We start from the raw sequence: 20004 nt of genomic DNA, 5'->3' as shown, positions 1-20004 counted from the left end.
CGGTCAAATAGCTAGTAATAATATTAAAGTAGATACCTATCTACTTTAATATTATTGCTTTTTAGATTTACTACACACCTTTCTACTTGTGTATTTAATACATACCTATGTATTAAATACACAAGTAGAAAGGTGTGTAGTAAATCTATAAATTTAAAACATTTATTCATGGATAGTATTAATAAAATTTAATAATTATTCTCTTTTCTTTTACAGCTGTAATATTACTCAACAAGTAACCGTACAAAAACATATCCGATATTAATAGCAAATGTCTACAAACAAATAGCAATGTTCATCATTAGCGTACAATTTTCTGAGAGAGTACACGTAATATATATTCATATAACAATTATTATTCCTTTATAAATTATATGTATAGTTATTCAAAAAAAGCATTACCTGGGGAATATGTTTTCTCACTGGATCCAGATGCATCCCACCCACCTCCACGATTCCCGGCGGTAGAGCCTTTCGCCCGTGTAGAGTATGATGGGTGTTCACCAGCATTAGAGACACATTCCTTGCCAGCGAGCCCAAATCCGGGATCTTCCCGTACCGTCTCTCCACAACAGCCTGCTCTTTAATCTGCACCATATTCCTGAACCAGAGCTTGTAGCAGAGCTCCACGAAAACGTTCTCCAGCCTCTCCCAAAACGTCATCGGATGTTGGTACATCGTTCCGAAACTGGGCACGAACGCTGGATTATCCGAGATCCCAATGCGCTCCGCCGACCACGCCAGCAAATTGCTCGATAGCAACGAAACTATGGGAGCTTTGATTTCGTAGACGTGAAGGAGGGCTATCATACAATCGCTGTTGAAGTTCTCCACTAAAACTACATCGTAGTCCTTCTTCAGCGCGTCTATAAGAGGAGGCCAGTCGACCGCCTTCCTGCAGGTCTCCAGCGCCATATCGGCTAGCGGGTGGAAGTCGTCTATCTGCCTGAACAGCCGGTCTAATAGCGGCACCCTCATCCATAGCGGCGGATTCTCGTAGTCGGTCAGGTCGACCGTCTCGATGCCGATGCTGGCGATTCCCTCGAAACTGATGTCCGTGTAGTTTATCGGAGGATTTTTCAGCGGAAAGAATGATGCAACGGTGACGTCGTGGCCGCGATTTGCCAGGGCCTTCAGCAGCGGCTCGAAGACCATCTGATGGCTCCTTCCGGTGTGAGGAAAGAGGCCGAGTATCCTGGCGCACTCCGCGTAGCCGAGCACGATCGAGAAAGTGAGCAACGCGGGCCGCATCGCGCGCGATTAACTCCGAGTCAGGCGCAACACTGGAGCCGCCACCGCCGCTGTTACATTATATAAGTATACAAACTGTAACATTGTCCGTACGATCGTACATTTACGCTCAGTTTTCTGTTGTTCAGCAATTCAAATTAGTGCTACGGGAAAAATTCGAGAATGGTCAATAGCGTGTAACTATTTTGGTTTACGCTCGTGTAATTCATGAAAATAATGTAGTTTAAACAATGATGACAGCAATCAGTGTTTTACATTTAATGAATAATAAAGCTGACCCAATTGATAGTAAATAAAGCACTTCAATATCAGTGTCTGTGTGACACACTTTGGAGACACCACAATTTTTAAAAAACAACTTAACCGCGTTAGTATTACAAATTAATTATGTACATTATAGAATATAAGTAAAATATCTGGCACCAATATTGCTTGTCTAATATAGATAAAAATAATAATTAAAAAACAATCAATTTATATTATAGGTACGTTATTTCCAATTTTATTTAGGACATAATTTCTAGTCGATAATTTCTTAATTAAACATGTAAACCTATTATTAATATTATTTTCATGTTCATACTTCTTCCTTAGCTTTGCTTGGTACTACTAATATATATTCTGTGGCTTTGCTAAAGTCAACGGCCGATATGGTAAAGAGAGATGAAACAGCTCTTTAATCTATTTGCTCAATCTTACTAGATTTTTCTTTAATAAATCAAAGGACAGATAAATATTGAATTAAATATCATTATTTAGTTTTGATATTGATTTAAGTATTGCTGTCCAATAATATTATGATACAATTTAAGATAGAGTTACGTGAATATTTTATAGGTAGAGCTCTCCTTTTATTATTATCCCTTACCCACATTGCCAAATTCTAATTTTGAAGTACACATTCAAGGTACTTTGATAACGGTTTTTGAAAATAATTATCAAATTCTATTTATCAATAATTGAATTGACGAAAACATAGAAAATGTGAGAGGTCATTTTATGTAGGGTTCAGCATTTATATCGGAACTCTACAACTAATTACGGTGAGAGGTGCCTTTTATGTAGGGTTCAGCCTACATAAAAGGCACCTCTCACCTTTTATGTAAGTATATCGGAAGTCGGAACCCCACTACTAACTGAGAAAATTTGAGAGATGCATTTTATGTAGGGTTCAGCATTTGTATCAAAACTCTACATAATAGGGAGCTAATTCAAGTGGTACCTTCAACTTTATTTGACTGTAAAGAATAACTTTTTCTTTTTAACCGACTTCCAAAAAACGAGGAGGTTATATATTCGGCTGTGGATATTTTTTTTTTATTTTTATTTTTTTTTGTATGTTCGACTACTACTCCGCCGTTTGTGAACCGATTTTCAAAATTTTTGTTTTGTTATATTAGGTTTCACTCCAATTTGGTCCCATTTTCACAAAAGTGATGATCTGATAATGGGATCCATGAGTAATCGAAAGAACTCCTCAAAATTTATATGGAAACATATGGTGATTTTGGTTTTATGAGAAGCATCCTAAGCATATGCTACCAAAACGCAAGATTTTGCACCAAGGTATACTATGGTTCCGAAGATACTAAGAGAACTCCGGATTCCTTATAGATACAAGTTTGTGGGTTTAGGCGTTGTTTTAAGAACTGAAAGCATATGCTACTATGCAAATTACATTCATCATCATCATCATCATCACTACCATGTCAGGGTCACCAATGTCACAACTCACATGGTTGTATATGGATACAATATACACACAACACCATAAAATATCATCAGTCATCACGTTATGTCCTTATTTATTTGGTATATTTCAAAGCGATTTTAATATAAAAAAATATAATTAATGTTGTTTCATAATGTTGTTTCAAAATACATAATATTTCAAGTACCACAAAATTGAACATAAGTAACAAATTCAACCTTTACTCCAGAGCGTAAGGCACACATTTGGGTTGTACTGGAGGAAACGGGGCACTATGGAAAAAATACTTAGAAAAATTTTTCTAAGTATTTTTTCCATACAAGAGCCAAGCCAAGGGGAGTAAGAAAGCTCAAATAAACTTTTCTCAAAAATCAACCCCTGGCCAGATGCAGGCCGATATACGAACCTCGTTAGTATGGCGAAAATACTAACCCCCTATGACCACCCCTTTTTATTATACCAATCGATAGGGGGCGCCAAGGGAAGCAAAAAAGCTCAGATAAACTTTTGTCAAAAATCAACCCCTGTCGAATGACAGGCCGAAAGTGATCCTTGTTAGTATGGCGAAAATACTTTAAAAAATTTGGCTAAGGTTTAGGAACCTACGTCAATTAAATGTTGGTGACATGGGTTAAGGAGGATTGTTTTGGGTGAGAAAAACTCCTACTTACCGTTTCCACCGCCAGAAAACTCTCCGTTTAGAAGAAATTCGCATTTGAGATTTTCGTAATCTTCAGATAAGATCATCTGTTTTCTGATGTTTACGAAGTATTTTTAAGGCATCTCAAGGCTGTGATGAGTGGGTCTTACTTAACTACTCAGCCACGGATACCGAAGGGGGGGACGGGGGGCGCAGCCCCCCCAAAACAAAAACAAACACAATCTAGAAAGTCCAAAAGTAGGTTAGGTTAGGTTGGAACTTAGACCACAACACCCAGATATAGTCTAAGACTTTCTTTGTAGTAGTTTGTCAAATAAATTGGGGTAGGTTTGTAAACATTTACCAAGATTAAGATAATATTAAGGGGTTGAAGTATTTTCTTACGCGATGGTTAGTAGGTAACTAAAAAGAGTGAAATTATTATTTTTAACAAAAAATTAAAACCGATTTCCAAGGTAAAAACAATAATAACATCCTTATAATATGAACTAAAAAGTATTAAATAATTTTTCCTATCTAATAGTGCCTTTTTCCGGATTCGGCTAAACCTCAACTATTTCTGTACTCAATCTTCATAATTTTGAAGTCGATGCCAGTTCCAAAAGTTTCAAATATTCTGTCAGAGAACTAAAGATTCAGCTATCTGGTACCGACATCAAAATGATGAAGATTGAGTTCAGAAATAGTTGAGGTTTAGCCGAATCCGGAAAAAGGCACTATTAGATAGGAAAAATTATTTAATACTTTTTAGTTCATATTATAAGGATGTTATTATTGTTTTTACCTTGGAAGTCGGTTTTAATTTTTTGTTAAAAATAATAATCATACAATAAGTTAAATTGTGCTTTGAATTCATTGACATTAGGTTTTAATAGACTCTGTATTTGTTTATTTTTCTACTAAAATGTATCAAAACTATTGATAAAGACGTCGACATTGTGGTCAATGGACCATGGTTATATCTTCTGCATTTAGAGATAAATATTAAATGGGTTAATAAACTGTAATCAACCAATTAATCAAACAAAACATTTCCGGGAGTCCATTATTGACTGAATCAACCGCTTGGCTGCAGCTTGATTGATTATCTATGTACACATAATAATATGTACCTACCTAGTCCACAGTGCATATTGCACAGTCGCGTTGCACGCAAACAACTGAGCGCCTAGCCAAGTCGTTTCTTTATCGCTTCTTTATAGAATTGCCGATCAAAATGTATGGAATTGACATAACATATTTAAGTCGTACGTCGACTTCACATTATCGAACGCTTATTACATACATTTTTATCGGCGATTCTATAAATATAATCAATAAAGAAAACATCTTGGCTAAAGGGCTTCTACTTTAAAACGTTATTGCTATTATTTTTTATTTTTTTCCATTTATTACAGTGGCTCTTTTAAACTTTTTAACATTTTTTTTTAAGTTTTAAAGATATTAGAATGCATCAGCCATCCGTCTTTAAGCTAGCCGCTCCTTATAGCATTTTAATGTTTAGGTAATTAAAATATTCACAGAGTATGATGTAGGCACACTATATCACGGAAAACAGTAAGTACCTATTTGTTTTTATAGTACTACTAAAAAAAATAATTTATGACGGTTAGTACGGATTACGGAACCCTTCGTCCGCAAAACTTCTCGCACTTGGCCGGTTTTATTTTTAAATTTTACCCTGGACGCTAAGGACTGCATTCGATTATTGTTGATGTTGGCATCGTACCAACTCGAGGGCAAACTTTATTTACAACGCTAATATGCCGCTAGAATAACAAACCATAGAGGAACTCAACTGACCTCCAGTCTCCACAAAGTTCGCGCCAAACTATTTCCTACCGTACCGACTACCGACGTAAACACGGGAATTTTATGATTCTAATTTAAAAATTAAAAGTATTTAATTGTATGATTAGAAATAAGACGACATCTCTAACTCCGTAGCGCCACAATTCGTTTATCGCACGGGAACCGTACATTTTCCGGGATAAAAAATAAGCGTCGGGCCCCGTAGGTTTTTTTTTAATTGAAATAAGGGGGCAAACGAGCAAACGGGTCACCTGATGGAAAGCAGCTTCCGTCGCCCATGGACACTTGCAGCATCATAAGAGCTGCAAGAGCGTTGCCGGCCTTTTAAGAGGGAATAGGGTAATAGGGGAGGGTAGGGAAGGGAAGGGGAGGGTAGGGAAGGGAATAGGGTAGGGGATTGGGCCTCCGGTAAACTCACTCACTCGACGAAACACAGCGCAAGCGCTGTTTCACGCCGGTTTTCTGTGAGAACGTGGTATTTCTCCGGTCGAGCCGGCCCATTCGTGCCGAAGCATGGCTCTCCCACGTAAAAACTCTCCCAGGTAGTTTATATTTTATATAAAAAAAGTAATTAAAGTTACTTAAAGCAAATATAAAACATATTGTCGGTGGAACACAAATAAAAACAACTCATACTGTTTATTTATATTAGGTACTGTAATATGACTACTGTAAAAATGTAACTTTAGTTTTAAGTTCTCATAATATAAGTGGCTGTATGTCTTCTGAGAATAAATTCTTAAAACCTAAACCTAAAAAGGAGCCTATGTCATTTTATGGGACTCAAAGTATCTCCATACCTAAGTTCATCAAAATTGGTTCAGCAGATTGGGCGTGAAGAGGTACGGACAGACATACTTTTGCATAATAAGTATTAAGTAGCATAGATGATTCAAATATTTGTATCGCATATTTCAATCATCATAGCGATAAATAAGTATTACACCCTATTCTTCTTAATTATTATAGTTCCGAGTGCATATTATCTGCATTCTATGAAGTTATCTGTAGATGTAAGATTGGATGTAAGTACTTAGAATCTAGATGAATATTTATGCATTTATGATGCAGTGAGTAATCCTAGCCCAAACGCACCGTGTAAAATAATATTTTTCAGTAAACTCTATGTAACAAGAGATAAATATTAATTATATATAAAAATCGGGCAAGTGCGAGTCGGACTCGCGCACGAAGGGTTCCGTACTATATCCATTTCTGTGTTCCGTACCGATACAGAGCATAAATAGGTTAAAATTGTGTTTTTGGTATGGGAGCCCCCCTGAATTTTTTATTTTATTTTAATATTATTATTAATTATTAAAGTAAACATATAACTATGGCCTTTATGAAAATGTCAAGCTGTTGCCATTATTGATAACGAGCAAAAAAGGCAAAAAAAATAACGTTTGTTGTATGAGAGCCCCCCTAAAATATTAATTTTATTTTGTTTTCAGTATTTGTTGTTATAGCGGCAACAGATATACACAGTCTGTGAAAATTTCAGAAGTCTAGCTATAGCGATTCTTGAGATACAGCCTTGAGACAGACAGACAGACAGACAGACGGACAGACAACGAAGTCTTAGTAATAGGGTCCCGTTTTTACCCTATTACTAAGGGATGGTACGGGACCCTAAAAATGAATTTTAAATTTTCTTAGTTGCGATAAAACTAGTAAACGAGAAACCGATTTAGCTAATTTTAGTCTTGAAATATTCGTGGTCCAGGGAACTGGGAAGGCTTATAATTTATATTAGGATTTAGGAGATAAGTGATGACCCGGTGAACTTCACCATTCAAGAAGGTTTGTGTTCATACTTGTTGCTATACTTAATTATTAATAATTATTATGCCTCTGACCGTCGTCGCGTTGGCTCTTACCGAGTCTTACCATACCATACATAATTGTACTTTTGTACTTTTAACACAATATAATAAGCGATATTTACAGCTCTGGAATTGACAACCGAGACATATTAGTGTTATTGTATGAGTATGATGTTAAAACCACACTTAAGACTTATTTGAGGCTACTTAGCAAAACAATAAGTATTGGCCGGCTTTGTTCTGTAAAAACTAAAGTTACACAGTAGCTAGAAAACTTCATACTAACATGGAAAATTACTACTGTACATGGTGAAACAAATCAAAAAGATAATGCTTTACGGCGTGTACGTATCACTATTCACTTGTATAGAGTTTACTGTGAAAGCAGAGCTGAAAGAGTTAATTTGTAGAGTTTGCCTCCGATACCAAAACACAGTTTTTGCGTATTTTTCCTCTATAATGGTATGGAATCCTTTGTGCGCGAGTCCAACTCGCACTTGGACTTTTACTTTTAACATTAATTGTTCATTCATGGGGCGCTTGCCCATACAAATCACACAAAAAATTGTTCTTGCTCTTGTAAGTCATAGACTGAGATTATTTAAATTAAATACTATGTCCCTCACCAACAACTGAGTGCGATCAAAACTTAACAACATAATATTATGTTTTTAATCTGCGTCTCCGTTCAATTAGTAGGTCGATAATATATTTAGGACGTCTAGGTCAGATAAAAGTTTTTGGCGCTTTGGTCACAAAATAATTATTTGGGTTATATTATTTTTATTACATTGACATCGCACAAAGAGAAATCCCACCAAAACATGAAATGTAAAAGGAGCCAAGCAAAATACTGCAAAGCTATTCATAACTTCTGACGTAAAAAGTTTTCAGATCACATTCAAGCCAAGCCTTCCACTTATTTTGTAATTTAAATCAACATTCTGTAAAGGTATCAATAGATTTCTTTATTTTATTATTAATATTATTATAGTGGCTTGGCAATGAGCACTTTAATAATTAATTATAAAAATTAAATAAACTTATTATTTAAGGGGGGCTCCCATACAAATTTACAGTACGGAACCCTCTGTACGCCAGTCCGACTCGCACTTGGCCGGTTTCATAATTTTTCCTTTCATTGTGAATAAAGACCTATCCGAGTACCAAATTTCAAGGTTCTAAGTCTGCTAGAAGTACCTTAGAATTTTGATGATCTGTCAGTCAGTGAGTGACAAAACGTAGTAATTTTGACCATCCGTAACTATTAAACTATTTATCGAAATTTCACGTAATTTGGAAGTTGAGCTAGTTTTAATATTTGCTCCTAGTGGCCGAAATTCTAAATCCCTAGCTTTGTTAACATCGAAGATAAAAGGGGTGTGAAATATCCGCGAACCGCTTTGAGAAAAGTATGGTACAAAACATATTCAGAAGTTTTTTAGTTACTTTTTTTCTTCCTTAATTTTCTTATGTAGGCAATCATGTCGCCACTCGCCAATACTTTTGGTAACAATTGGAAACGCGTAGTGACTAATGACTTACATTATAGTAAAATATGTATGTAAATAAGTAATTGTTTCTTTTGTTTGCCTCATGTTCCAATGCCATCATTTCAACACCTCGTACCTATATTATGTCGCACAGTTTGAAAATTTAAATTTAGCTTTTACAAGACGTTTTATACCTACTGATGTATATTATGTTAGTAAGTATGTATTCAGGGCCCACAGGCAACAATTTTAAGAACGAATAAATCTGTTAAAACGTCTCAACTCTCGAGTTCCTATAATTCTAATCCGCAAACTCTCATTCAAGAATTACCTATCGCAACACTTTACCTTCCCTAACTGTTTACTGAAGTAAATAGACAATGAACCTACCGACAACTTCAGAATTAAGAAACCGCCGCGCTGCTGGTTCTCACAATACATAACTATACATATATTTTGCAAACCAGCAGCACCTGTCGGCTGTCGCTGCAAAATACATTGGCAATTACCCTGCCTATGTATTTTGCAGCAACTTAGGTAGAGCACACAGGGATTTCAGATATTACTTACACAATTGTGTAAGTAATATCTGATGTCAAACTACAGGAACATTGCTGTCGCAAGTTATTCCTAATCCCTGTGTGCTCTACCTAAAACATCTTCTCTAACTCAGAGAAACATCTTTCCAACTCACTACTCACTAGACACTAGACAGAGACGACAAGTTATTCCTAATCCCTGTGTGCTCTACCTAAAACATCTTCTCTAACTCAGAGAAACATCTTTCCAACTCACTACTCACTAGACACTAGACAGAGACGACAAGTTATTCCTAATCCCTGTGTGCTCTACCTAAAACATCTTCTCTAACTCAGAGAAACATCTTTCAAACTCACTACTCACTAGACACTAGACAGAGACGACAAGTTATTCCTAATCCCTGTGTGCTCTACCTAAAACATCTTCTCTAACTCAGAGAAACATCTTTCCAACTCACTACTCACTAGATACTAGACAGTAGACAGAGACGACAAGTTATTCCTAATCCCTGTGTGCTCTACCTAAAACATCTTCTGTAACTCAGAGAAACATCTTTCCAACTCACTACTCACTAGACACTAGACAGAGACGACAAGTTATTCCTAATCCCTGTGTGCTCTACCTAAAACATCTTCTCTAACTCAGAGAAACATCTTTCCAACTCACTACTCACTAGACACTAGACAGAGACGACAAGTTATTCCTAATCCCTGTGTGCTCTACCTAAAACATCTTCTCTAACTCAGAGAAACATCTTTCCAACTCACTACTCACTAGACACTAGACAGAGACGACAAGTTATTCCTAATCCCTGTGTGCTCTACCTAAAACATCTTCTCTAACTCAGAGAAACATCTTTCCAACTCACTACTCACTAGACACTAGACAGTAGACAGAGACGACAAGTTATTCCTAATCCCTGTGTGCTCTACCTAAAACATCTTCTCTAACTCAGAGAAACATCTTTCCAACTCACTACTCACTAGATACTAGACAGTAGACAGAGACGACAAGTTATTCCTAATCCCTGTGTGCTCTACCTAAAACATCTTCTGTAACTCAGAGAAACATCTTTCCAACTCACTACTCACTAGACACTAGACAGAGACGACAAGTTATTCCTAATCCCTGTGTGCTCTACCTAAAACATCTTCTCTAACTCAGAGAAACATCTTTCCAACTCACTACTCACTAGACACTAGACAGAGACGGCAAGTTATTCCTAATCCCTGTGTGCTCTACCTAAAACATCTTCTCTAACTCAGAGAAACATCTTTCCAACTCACTACTCACTAGACACTAGACAGAGACGACAAGTTATTCCTAATCCCTGTGTGCTCTACCTAAAACATCTTCTCTAACTCAGAGAAACATCTTTCCAACTCACTCTCACTAGACACTAGACAGTAGACAGAGACGACAAGTTATTTCTAATCCCTGTGTGCTCTACCTAAAACATCTTCTCTAACTCAGAGAAACATCTTTCCAACTCACTACTCACTAGACACTAGACAGAGACGACAAGTTATTCCTAATCCCTGTGTGCTCTACCTAAAACATCTTCTCTAACTCAGAGAAACATCTTTCCAAGTCACTACTCACTAGACACTAGACATAGACGACAAGTTATTCCTAATCCCTGTGTGCTCTACCTAAAACATCTTCTCTAACTCAGAGAAACATCTTTCCAACTCACTCTCACTAGACACTAGACAGTAGACAGAGACGACAAGTTATTCCTAATCCCTGTGTGCTCTACCTAAAACATCTTCTCTAACTCAGAGAAACATCTTTCCAACTCACTACTCACTAGACACTAGACAGAGACGACAAGTTATTCCTAATCCCTGTGTGCTCTACCTAAAACATCTTCTCTAACTCAGAGAAACATCTTTCCAACTCACTACTCACTAGATACTAGACAGAGACGACAAGTTATTCCTAATCCCTGTGTGCTCTACCTAAAACATCTTCTCTAACTCAGAGAAACATCTTTCCAACTCACTACTCACTAGACACTAGACAGTAGACAGAGACGACAAGTTATTCCTAATCCCTGTGTGCTCTACCTAAAACATCTTCTCTAACTCAGAGAAACATCTTTCCAACTCACTACTCACTAGACACTAGACAGAGACGACAAGTTATTCCTAACCCTGTGTGCTCTACTCAACTACTCACTAGACACTAGACACTAGACAGTAGAAAGAGACGATAAAACTCTCTATCTTAAACTTCTGAGTAAGGAATTGTATTCTAGAGAGACGACAAAAGCCTATCTAAAATTCTAAAACATCTGAGTAGGAAATTGTATTCTTTAGAATTTAGATGCTGTCGCCTCATTGCGTCGTCTGCGACTCTACGTCGTCGAGTGCACTTGCCTTGACGATTAATTGATAGTTGAACTCAATTAGGTACATACTCCAATAAGTTTTATTTGATAATCATCGATCTAAAATTAGTACCACCTAAAATTATATTTCTTACCGATAGCATAAAGGCACTTCCATTGAACACTTTCTCTCTATCATAATTATTTACTATGGACTAACTTTTTGTAATATATTATTACTAAATTAAAATATGGTCATAATAATTTAAATGGAACGTGCTGGCTACCTTAATATTATTTTAGAAATTACCGCAAGTACTTAAATAAAAAGAATAAGTACGTTGATTAGGCGGGGCCGGGATACCGAATATATTTTGTCCCTGGATACAATTTTGGTAATAAATCATACTAATATTAAGTAAGAACAGATAACTATTGTAATACTAGAGATCGCCCAATGGTCGAAATTCGACCTTAGTTTCAACGAAATTAGGACTACTATTTAAGTACCTATATTTTGTAAAAAAATATTGACTTTATCATATTTTTAGGGTTCCTCAGCCTATAACTGTGCGAAATTTCATGCTCCTACGTTTCCCCATTTTTTGTAAAAAGGGTTACAAAGTTTTTCTCTCACGTATTAATATATAGATTATTATAGGCGCCTCCGCTAGTTCTTAACTCCTAAATAGGAGTAGCTCTTCAAAGTTATGTATGATTGTCTATCGAGAACCTAGGCCTAACCTTGTACAATTAAGTTGTTATAAAAACAACTGACTGCACCACATTACCTCGAAACTAGTCTATGTATGACATTACATTTTATGAGCAATATAAACACAGATAATATAAATAAGTACTGAGTACGGTAGGGACTTATCCTATACTTTTATTTTAAGTCGATCGATAACTTTTTTACGACGGGAAATGCGTTACGCACCGCCGATTTTAGATCGATACCTAGGCAACTATAATTAATCAATAAATATGTTTAATAATGAAATAAGTAAGTTCAATATGTTTTAACAGTAAAATAATTTGTCTTACCTCTGGAACAGTTTTTCTAGTTGGATCCAAATGCATTCCGCCGACTTCGACGATCCCTGGTGGCGAAACTTTTCTGCCGTTCAAAGAGTGGTGAGTGTTCACTAACATGAGAGATATGTTCTTCCCGAGCTCGTCTAGGGCTGGTATCCTGCCGTACCTCTTCTCTATTATATACTGCTCCTTCGTCTGGATCATAAACCGAAACCAATATTTATAGTAAACGCTCAGAAACGTGTTCTCCATACGTTGCCAGAACGTCAGGGGCGGGATGTAGTCCCTGCTCAGATTGGGAACGAACGACGGATTATCCATGACACTCATTCGCTCAGCCGTCCAAGGCATCAGCGCACTGGAGAGCAACGAAACTACTGGAGCCTTGATCTTGTACACGTGGAGCAAGCCAGCCATACAATCACTGTTGAAGTTTTCCAAAAGAACGACGTCGTAATCTTTCTGCAACGCTTCTATCAGCGGAGGCCAGTCCACCAGCTTCGTACAGATCCCGATGGCCATATCGGCCAACACATGAAATTCCATTAGCGACTTCATAAATCTTCCAGCGAGGGGAATCTTCAGAAATATTTCTGGACCTTCGAACCAGCTGAGGTCGACGGTTTCGATTCCTATATCGGCGACACCTTGGAAGCTGACGTCGGTGTAGTTCGTCGGTGGATGTTTCAAGGGGAAAAACGAGGCCACCGTGACCCGATGTCCTCGTTCGGCCAACCTTTTGAGCAGCGGCTCGAAAACCATCTGATGACTTCGCCCCGTGTGGGGGAAGAGGCCGAGTACTCTCGCACCGCAGGCATCCTTCAAGACAGCTAACAGGAGCACAGCTGCGTATACGTGTGACCGCATTGCGCGCGATATACTCGATCTGAGCCGCTCGGCCTACTAGTCGCCGGCAGGGCGTTCAGTTGACACGAGCTATTTTCAGTCGGTTTGTGTTATGCTTATGTGTAGTAGGTAATTTTAGGCGATTCAATAATAATGATTCATTCCTATTTACCCGCGTTTATATACATATATCAATATTATGTAAGTTCTAACACATACTTAAAATATATCATGATAGATATTTAAATGAATCGTGTGATATGTTTTTAACCGCTCGGAAAACGCAAGACAAAATTTCAGGAGTAAAATCATATTGATAATCGTATTCTTTGTAATAATTAATCTCACGTCCAAATATAAAAAAAATAGAGCCGATCCTTTTTCACCTGTCTTTTTCAGAGCTGCGAGCTGCTTCAGCTTTAACGTTAGCAGATTTATAAAAGCTGTTTCTTCCTGAGTGTTTGTTTCCTGTCCATTAAAGTTAAAATAACAAACGTTGGTGGACGGAACCCTTAGTTGTGTTAAGCCCGACTAGCTTGACTGGTACTATGTGATATCGTATCGCCTGGATCTTTACAGCAAGTCTAGCAAGTTTCCCTGCATCACGTTAGTTTTAACTACTTCAATAATATTGCGATACTAACAGGAGGCTTTAGTAACAAACTAGCAGCTGCTGTTGCCCGCGACACCGTCCGCATCAATAAAATATTGTAGTCCACTGAAAAAAGACCTGACAGAAGAGCTGCAACCTAAGCAATTGCTTCAGAAATGTGTTCAGGATGTCCAGAAGATAAACATACTAAAAGTCCCCGCTCCTAGGGGTGGAGCCGGAGTGGGGGGAGAATTATATTTTAATATTTTACTTACTATAATTTACTATATATTATGTATCTTCAAGCCATCTTTGACAAATTGATTATTATCAAAAACGAGAAAGAAATTTCCAATTTAATCCATCAACGATTTATAATTTTCCCAGTTTTTTTCCATATTTGCCACCGATTTTCCGCTTCTATTGGTCATAGCGTTATGATGTAAAAATATTATTACCTACCCATACATATAGCCTTTCTCGACAATTATGGTTAATCTAGCAAAAAAAAAATTAATTAATAACAACGAGTAATTTCTGAATATTATTCTGAGATGAACGTGTTCAATCTAACTAGGTATACAAACTCTTCAGCTTTATTATAGTGAAGATTAGGTTTAGTGCGCGTAGATATGTATTATTATAGCCTTCCTCAATAAATGGACCATCTTAGGTACTGGAGGAATTTTTCAAATCGGACCAGTAGTTCCTGAGATTAGCGCGTTCAAACAAACAAACTCTTCCACTTTATAATATTAGTATCTAAGTTACCTTCCTGTTTGCACAGTGTAGTTATTTAAAACTAAAGATAAATATATACTTATACGTTATTCGTTTCTCGTTTCAAAAGTGACAAAAGGTTTTATTGCTACGGGCGGGCGTTGTAACTTGTAAGTTGTACGCACTAGCTCCATGGTTGTACGCCACCGCAGTACATACTACATAATTAGAGATTTCTCGGTGAGTAAAAACCCTGCCTTTGCTATCCATGATCCATCTATTCTACTAGCTGTCTTTTTGTCACCGATGGGAACATAATATTATTCCGCAAGCACATTTCGGCGGCGATCGCGCGCAAGAAAAACGTTTGGCGTTTGCGCTAGTCTCACGGAATTCCAATTCGAAATTCCACATTAGGAAATCGAATAGGTAGGTACGGAAAATGTGTGTGCATACAGGCTAGCTAGCTGTGGCTAGCAGGGTTCCATACAAAATGTCTCGATAACACGTGTTTTCTTGACTCAGACCGGCACCGGTCTGAGTCAATAAAACACGTGTGGAATTTCGAATTTGAAATCCGTGAGACTATCGCAAACGTTAGGTTTTCTTGCGCGCGATCGCGCTCGAAATGTGCTTGCGAAATTCGTTCCGTTCGGAAAAATGGTTCGGCGAACGCGTGCGTCAGTTAGGATTTAACCGACTCGAACGTGGGCGGCGCACCTACTTTAGGTAGGTACCTACTGCAATCTGCATAGTATAGTCTTGAAATTAACATTATTTTCACATCATGGACTATAATAATTCGAATCTAAGGTGACATTATTACAAATTACTGCAGTCTGCCTGATATCTCCACAACATCAGGTAACAAGTTATCTTTTTCTGTTATAAGTACTTATTATTATATTGTTTACCTACGTACCTACTATTAACGGCAAAGCAGACTTTTGAGTTCCCTATTCCTGGATCCAAATTCGTTATTTTGAGAACACTTTGTTAAGTAATATGGGTCGAATAACTAATAAGTAGGTACTTAACTGTGTTTTATAGATTAAATATAATAGACATTGTTCATATTAGAAAAAAAATATCTACCTACTTAATAATTTAATGTTACGACTTACGACCTAACTATAGGCCTAACATAATCCGTGTTATGTGTTCAGTGGCAGTGATAATTGGCTAATCAGATTAATATTTTCAACCTTTCTACTGAAAAATGTCTTCAACTCTACCACAGAATATATTATATTAGTAGTAGTACCACTCTACGTAGCTTCAAGCACAGACGTAAAATTTTTTTTACGTCCGTGGCTTCAAGTATATAATATACCATACTAACTACTAACCACTCCACTACTACATGGAAGTATTAGCGTCGTATCCAATTACTGCTCCGCCATTTGATACTCTGTTGTCTACAATGTGCTCATTACTTACCTAGGTACGCAGTCCAGCATTTGACACGTGCGAAATGAATTATGATCATCCAGTTTCCCTGCAACCTCTTGTTTTACTTGCATCATATAACTGGAATGCATATTAAAATAAGTGCGTTATGTTTATTAAAATAGAAATAGTCAATAGTTGTATTGTTACATCGGGAAGTAAGCAATTGTTATATTACAAGATAGATGTAAATTGTTTTGTGACTCATTAGCTCATGTAATAAGAATTAAGATTATAATAATTTTGCCTTGATGCCGACACTAACAAATTATTTAGTTACTTTATTAGTGTCAAAAATTTACTATGTTTTACAGTGTTATATTTTTCCTGTCGATTTTTACGGATAATTAAATTTTTTATACCCTCAATCCCGTTAACTGTAGCTTCAATAAAAAAATAAACGCAACAGACATCTGTGAATTTCTCTGGTTAAAGATAAAGAACGCCATATTTAACTATAACCATAACTTTAACCACGCCTCTGGTGCAACCCAACCAATTTATGATGATTAGAATACATGTTTGACAATTTTCTTTATAAGATAAATACATAGTAAATTTCTTCGCGGCAAGCAGCTATATATAATAAACCTACATTAGGCATGTAGGGATTTTTATATACAAGCTGCTTACCGCGAAGAAATTTACTATGTATTTATCTTATAAAGAAAATTGTCAAACATGTATTCTAATCATCTTATATTATCTTTAAACGAGCAATTATACATACAAGAATTGCTCGTTTAAAGATATAATTGGAATCTCGGAATCGGCTCCAACGATTTTCATGTAATTTAGTATACAGGGGGTTTCGGGGGCGATAAATCGGTCTAGCTAGGAATCATTTTTAGAAAATTTAATTTTATTCGTGTTTTATCGAATACCGAGCAAAGCTCGGTCAAATAGCTAGTAAATAATTATAAGTGTGTTACTTCATGATGCTCACTGCTGAATTACTTTGAGCCTGTCTTTTTTTGAGCTCAAAGTATTTCCATGCTCAAAGTATCAACTTAGTAGCAAGCAAGAGGAACTTTCTTGGTAATACTACACTATTATCTATTTACTTTTAATTTTTACAACCTGAGGCGCATGTTTTTAATGCATAATACTATAAATATTTGATATAGAAAAAGTAGGGATTATATGTGTAGCCAGATATATTAGCTTGGTTATGAAGTAGATAAGTCACAAGTTTTATTAAAATAATTAGGGAAAAAATTAGTTATTGTCAGTATGTTACTTGTTCGATTCTTCCACTCACGTCTTTAATTGTTGTCAATGTGTGTCGGGGGATCGCTAATGTAGATGTTTGATTTTACATAACATTATATGTAGTTTAAGGATCAGTTCACAGCGAACCGAACCGAGATAATCAGCGTCTTGGCGGTTGTAGACTGTAGTTTACTTGGCGGTCCCCCGACACACCGTGACAACAATTATGGACTAAAATATTACTTTACACAAGTTAGGAATTATTTGAACTTAAAGGCAGTAAATATTATTTCATTTCTTTTTAAAGTTGTTTGGCAGGGGTTTTTTAAATTTCTTAATTTAATTTTATTACTAACTTAGTAGCAAGCAAGAGGAACTTTCTGGGTAATACTATGCTATAATCTATTTACTTTTAATTTTTACAACCTGAGGTGCATGTTTTTAATGCATAATTTTTTCATTCTTTGACGTGAGAATAGAGGCAAAGAATTAATACTTTCTACAAATTATTAAATTTATTATTATTAAAATACTTCACAAAAATCTAGACTCTAAGTCCAATGACACTTTTGTTGTTGACTTTTCTTACGGATTCTATTTAAAATAAATAAAAAATTATGAAAAAGTAAATGCCATTCTTGTTACACTGCTATCAGCACCACAATCATTCTGAAAGAAATAAAATCTATAGTTAGTATAATAATAATTAATGTAAGTAAATAATTAAAAACTTACAAAGTTGGAAATTAATCTTGATCTTAACATTAAAAAACATGAGTTAAAACTCTTGGATACATACCCATAGAGATACAAGAAGAAAGAAAGCAAATAAAATGCTAGTTTGATCCACCCCTCTCTCTGACAGACAGTCAAGACGTCAGCATTCATTATGCTGGTGGGGTCATAGAGCCCTGGTCCAGACATTACTGGCCTGTTTCTGTATCTGAAAACGAAAACAACAGGTAGTATTAACTATTCAAAGCTTATAAAATAGTAAAGGTATTCTTGGCCAACATAACCTATTTACCTGTGAATGTGATATAGGATTAGTGGAACGTTTATTAACAGTGAAAACCATTCTCCCGATAGAAGGAACAATATATTTATAAATAAATGTAGTAGGTACTCCGGCAACACTAACTGAAATAGAAATGATTATTTAAATGCAAGTCACAAGAATCACAGGACCCATGTTTGATAAGGTCGTATACTCACTGGATTGAGGCTGTTACATTGATCTATTGGATTTTTATAATCGGTTTTTAATTCATCAAATGCTATGACATGAAAAATTGAAAAGAAAATAAGAAATGCGTCTACAATTAACGCAATAATGTACGAAAAAGCTGGAAAGCTAAACGCCATTTTGACAGCTTTAACATATAACTGACATAACACATAATTATTTTTAAGTTTCTTGTTCTTCTACTTCTTATTTAGAGTTTTAATTTGCATAATTTAGCAGAAGGGAAATTAAAAATTTTGATTAAATAAATTATGAAAAATAACATAGCTTTAGCGTACATCTGTACCACAGTCTACACGTACTGTATAGGAGTGAGCACACTGAGACGGGCCGTGCCGGGGCTCAGCGTGCTGATTTTTGCGATGAGCCCCGGCACGCTGAGCCCCGGCACGGCTCGTCTCAGTGTGCTCACTCCTTATCAGGGCTGCATCAGCATTGATAAAATATTATGCTTCTTCTTTTGGCGTAAGCCTCTCCATTTAGGAGTTGCCAGCGTCAGAGTTAAGGCGAAAGTTGTGAACAGTTATATTTTAAACGTAAACTGATTGCCATGCACTGAGCACGGGTAATGAGTGATGACTTCATGCGACCATGCAAATACAAGATATACTTAATAATGAAACGGAAAAAACCAGAACAAGCAAAATTAAAGCAAAATATTGTTTCTTAGCCTTTAAAATATATAAGTACACAGAGTAAATAATTACAATATAAATAATTAATATATTAAATAAAAGGAAGAGAATTCATATTACAACTAGAGCCTAATTTGATTATGAGCAATGAACGAGCATAAGATGTCTATAAATGGAGAATATACTAACGATAAAATAGATTTAAGACTAGTGGGACGAGGAATATTAGGAGGAAGGTAATCGTACAATGAAAGGTTATTCTCGCAAGCAAAAAATATATGGTCTGGAGAGCCTTCATCCAAGCCACATTCACACAATGAGCTATCCCTCACCCTTATTTTAGCTAAAAATACCGGGTTACACGAGTGACCCAGACGTAGCCGACAGATAATAGAGCAAACAGGCTTATTATAGCTTTCAAATATTAAAAAAAACCACGGTCGACTAGGTACTGAATCTCGAATTTTAGCGTAAAAACCACCTTTATTCCTACTCCCACCAGACTTTGCAGCTTCTTTGGCATATAGATCCACACATTCATTTCCTATAATCCCGCTATGACCAGGAATCCAAGCAAGTACAACCTATATTATGCTTAATTCGTTACTAAATTTTAATTTCCAAAAAAAAGATATGCCGT

At 36.3% G+C, this 20004-nt stretch overlaps 1 protein-coding gene across 1 annotated transcript in view; it reads right to left on the bottom strand.

Moving 5' to 3' along the window:
* The window catches only part of LOC121736887 (UDP-glycosyltransferase UGT5-like), a 47722-nt gene extending 28844 nt beyond the window's left edge, over positions 1 to 18878 (bottom strand). The window contains exons 1-7 of the mRNA XM_042128377.1: positions 18699 to 18878; positions 18511 to 18623; positions 18283 to 18426; positions 18129 to 18152; positions 16263 to 16352; positions 14874 to 14877; positions 12674 to 13564 (exon numbers count right to left, since the gene is read on the bottom strand). Coding sequence (XP_041984311.1) covers positions 12674 to 13564; positions 14874 to 14877; positions 16263 to 16352; positions 18129 to 18152; positions 18283 to 18426; positions 18511 to 18623; positions 18699 to 18848 — 1416 coding nt within the window. The 5' untranslated portion in view covers positions 18849 to 18878. The remainder of the gene's footprint in view (positions 1 to 12673; positions 13565 to 14873; positions 14878 to 16262; positions 16353 to 18128; positions 18153 to 18282; positions 18427 to 18510; positions 18624 to 18698) is intronic.
* Positions 18879 to 20004: the final 1126 nt, after the last annotated feature.

This window comes from Aricia agestis, chromosome 2, assembly GCF_905147365.1.
Source record: "Aricia agestis chromosome 2, ilAriAges1.1, whole genome shotgun sequence".
Taxonomy (NCBI): Eukaryota; Metazoa; Arthropoda; class Insecta; order Lepidoptera; family Lycaenidae; genus Aricia; species Aricia agestis.
The sequence above is the reverse complement of the archived record's forward strand: the minus strand, read 5'-3'. Positions and strand labels throughout refer to the sequence as shown.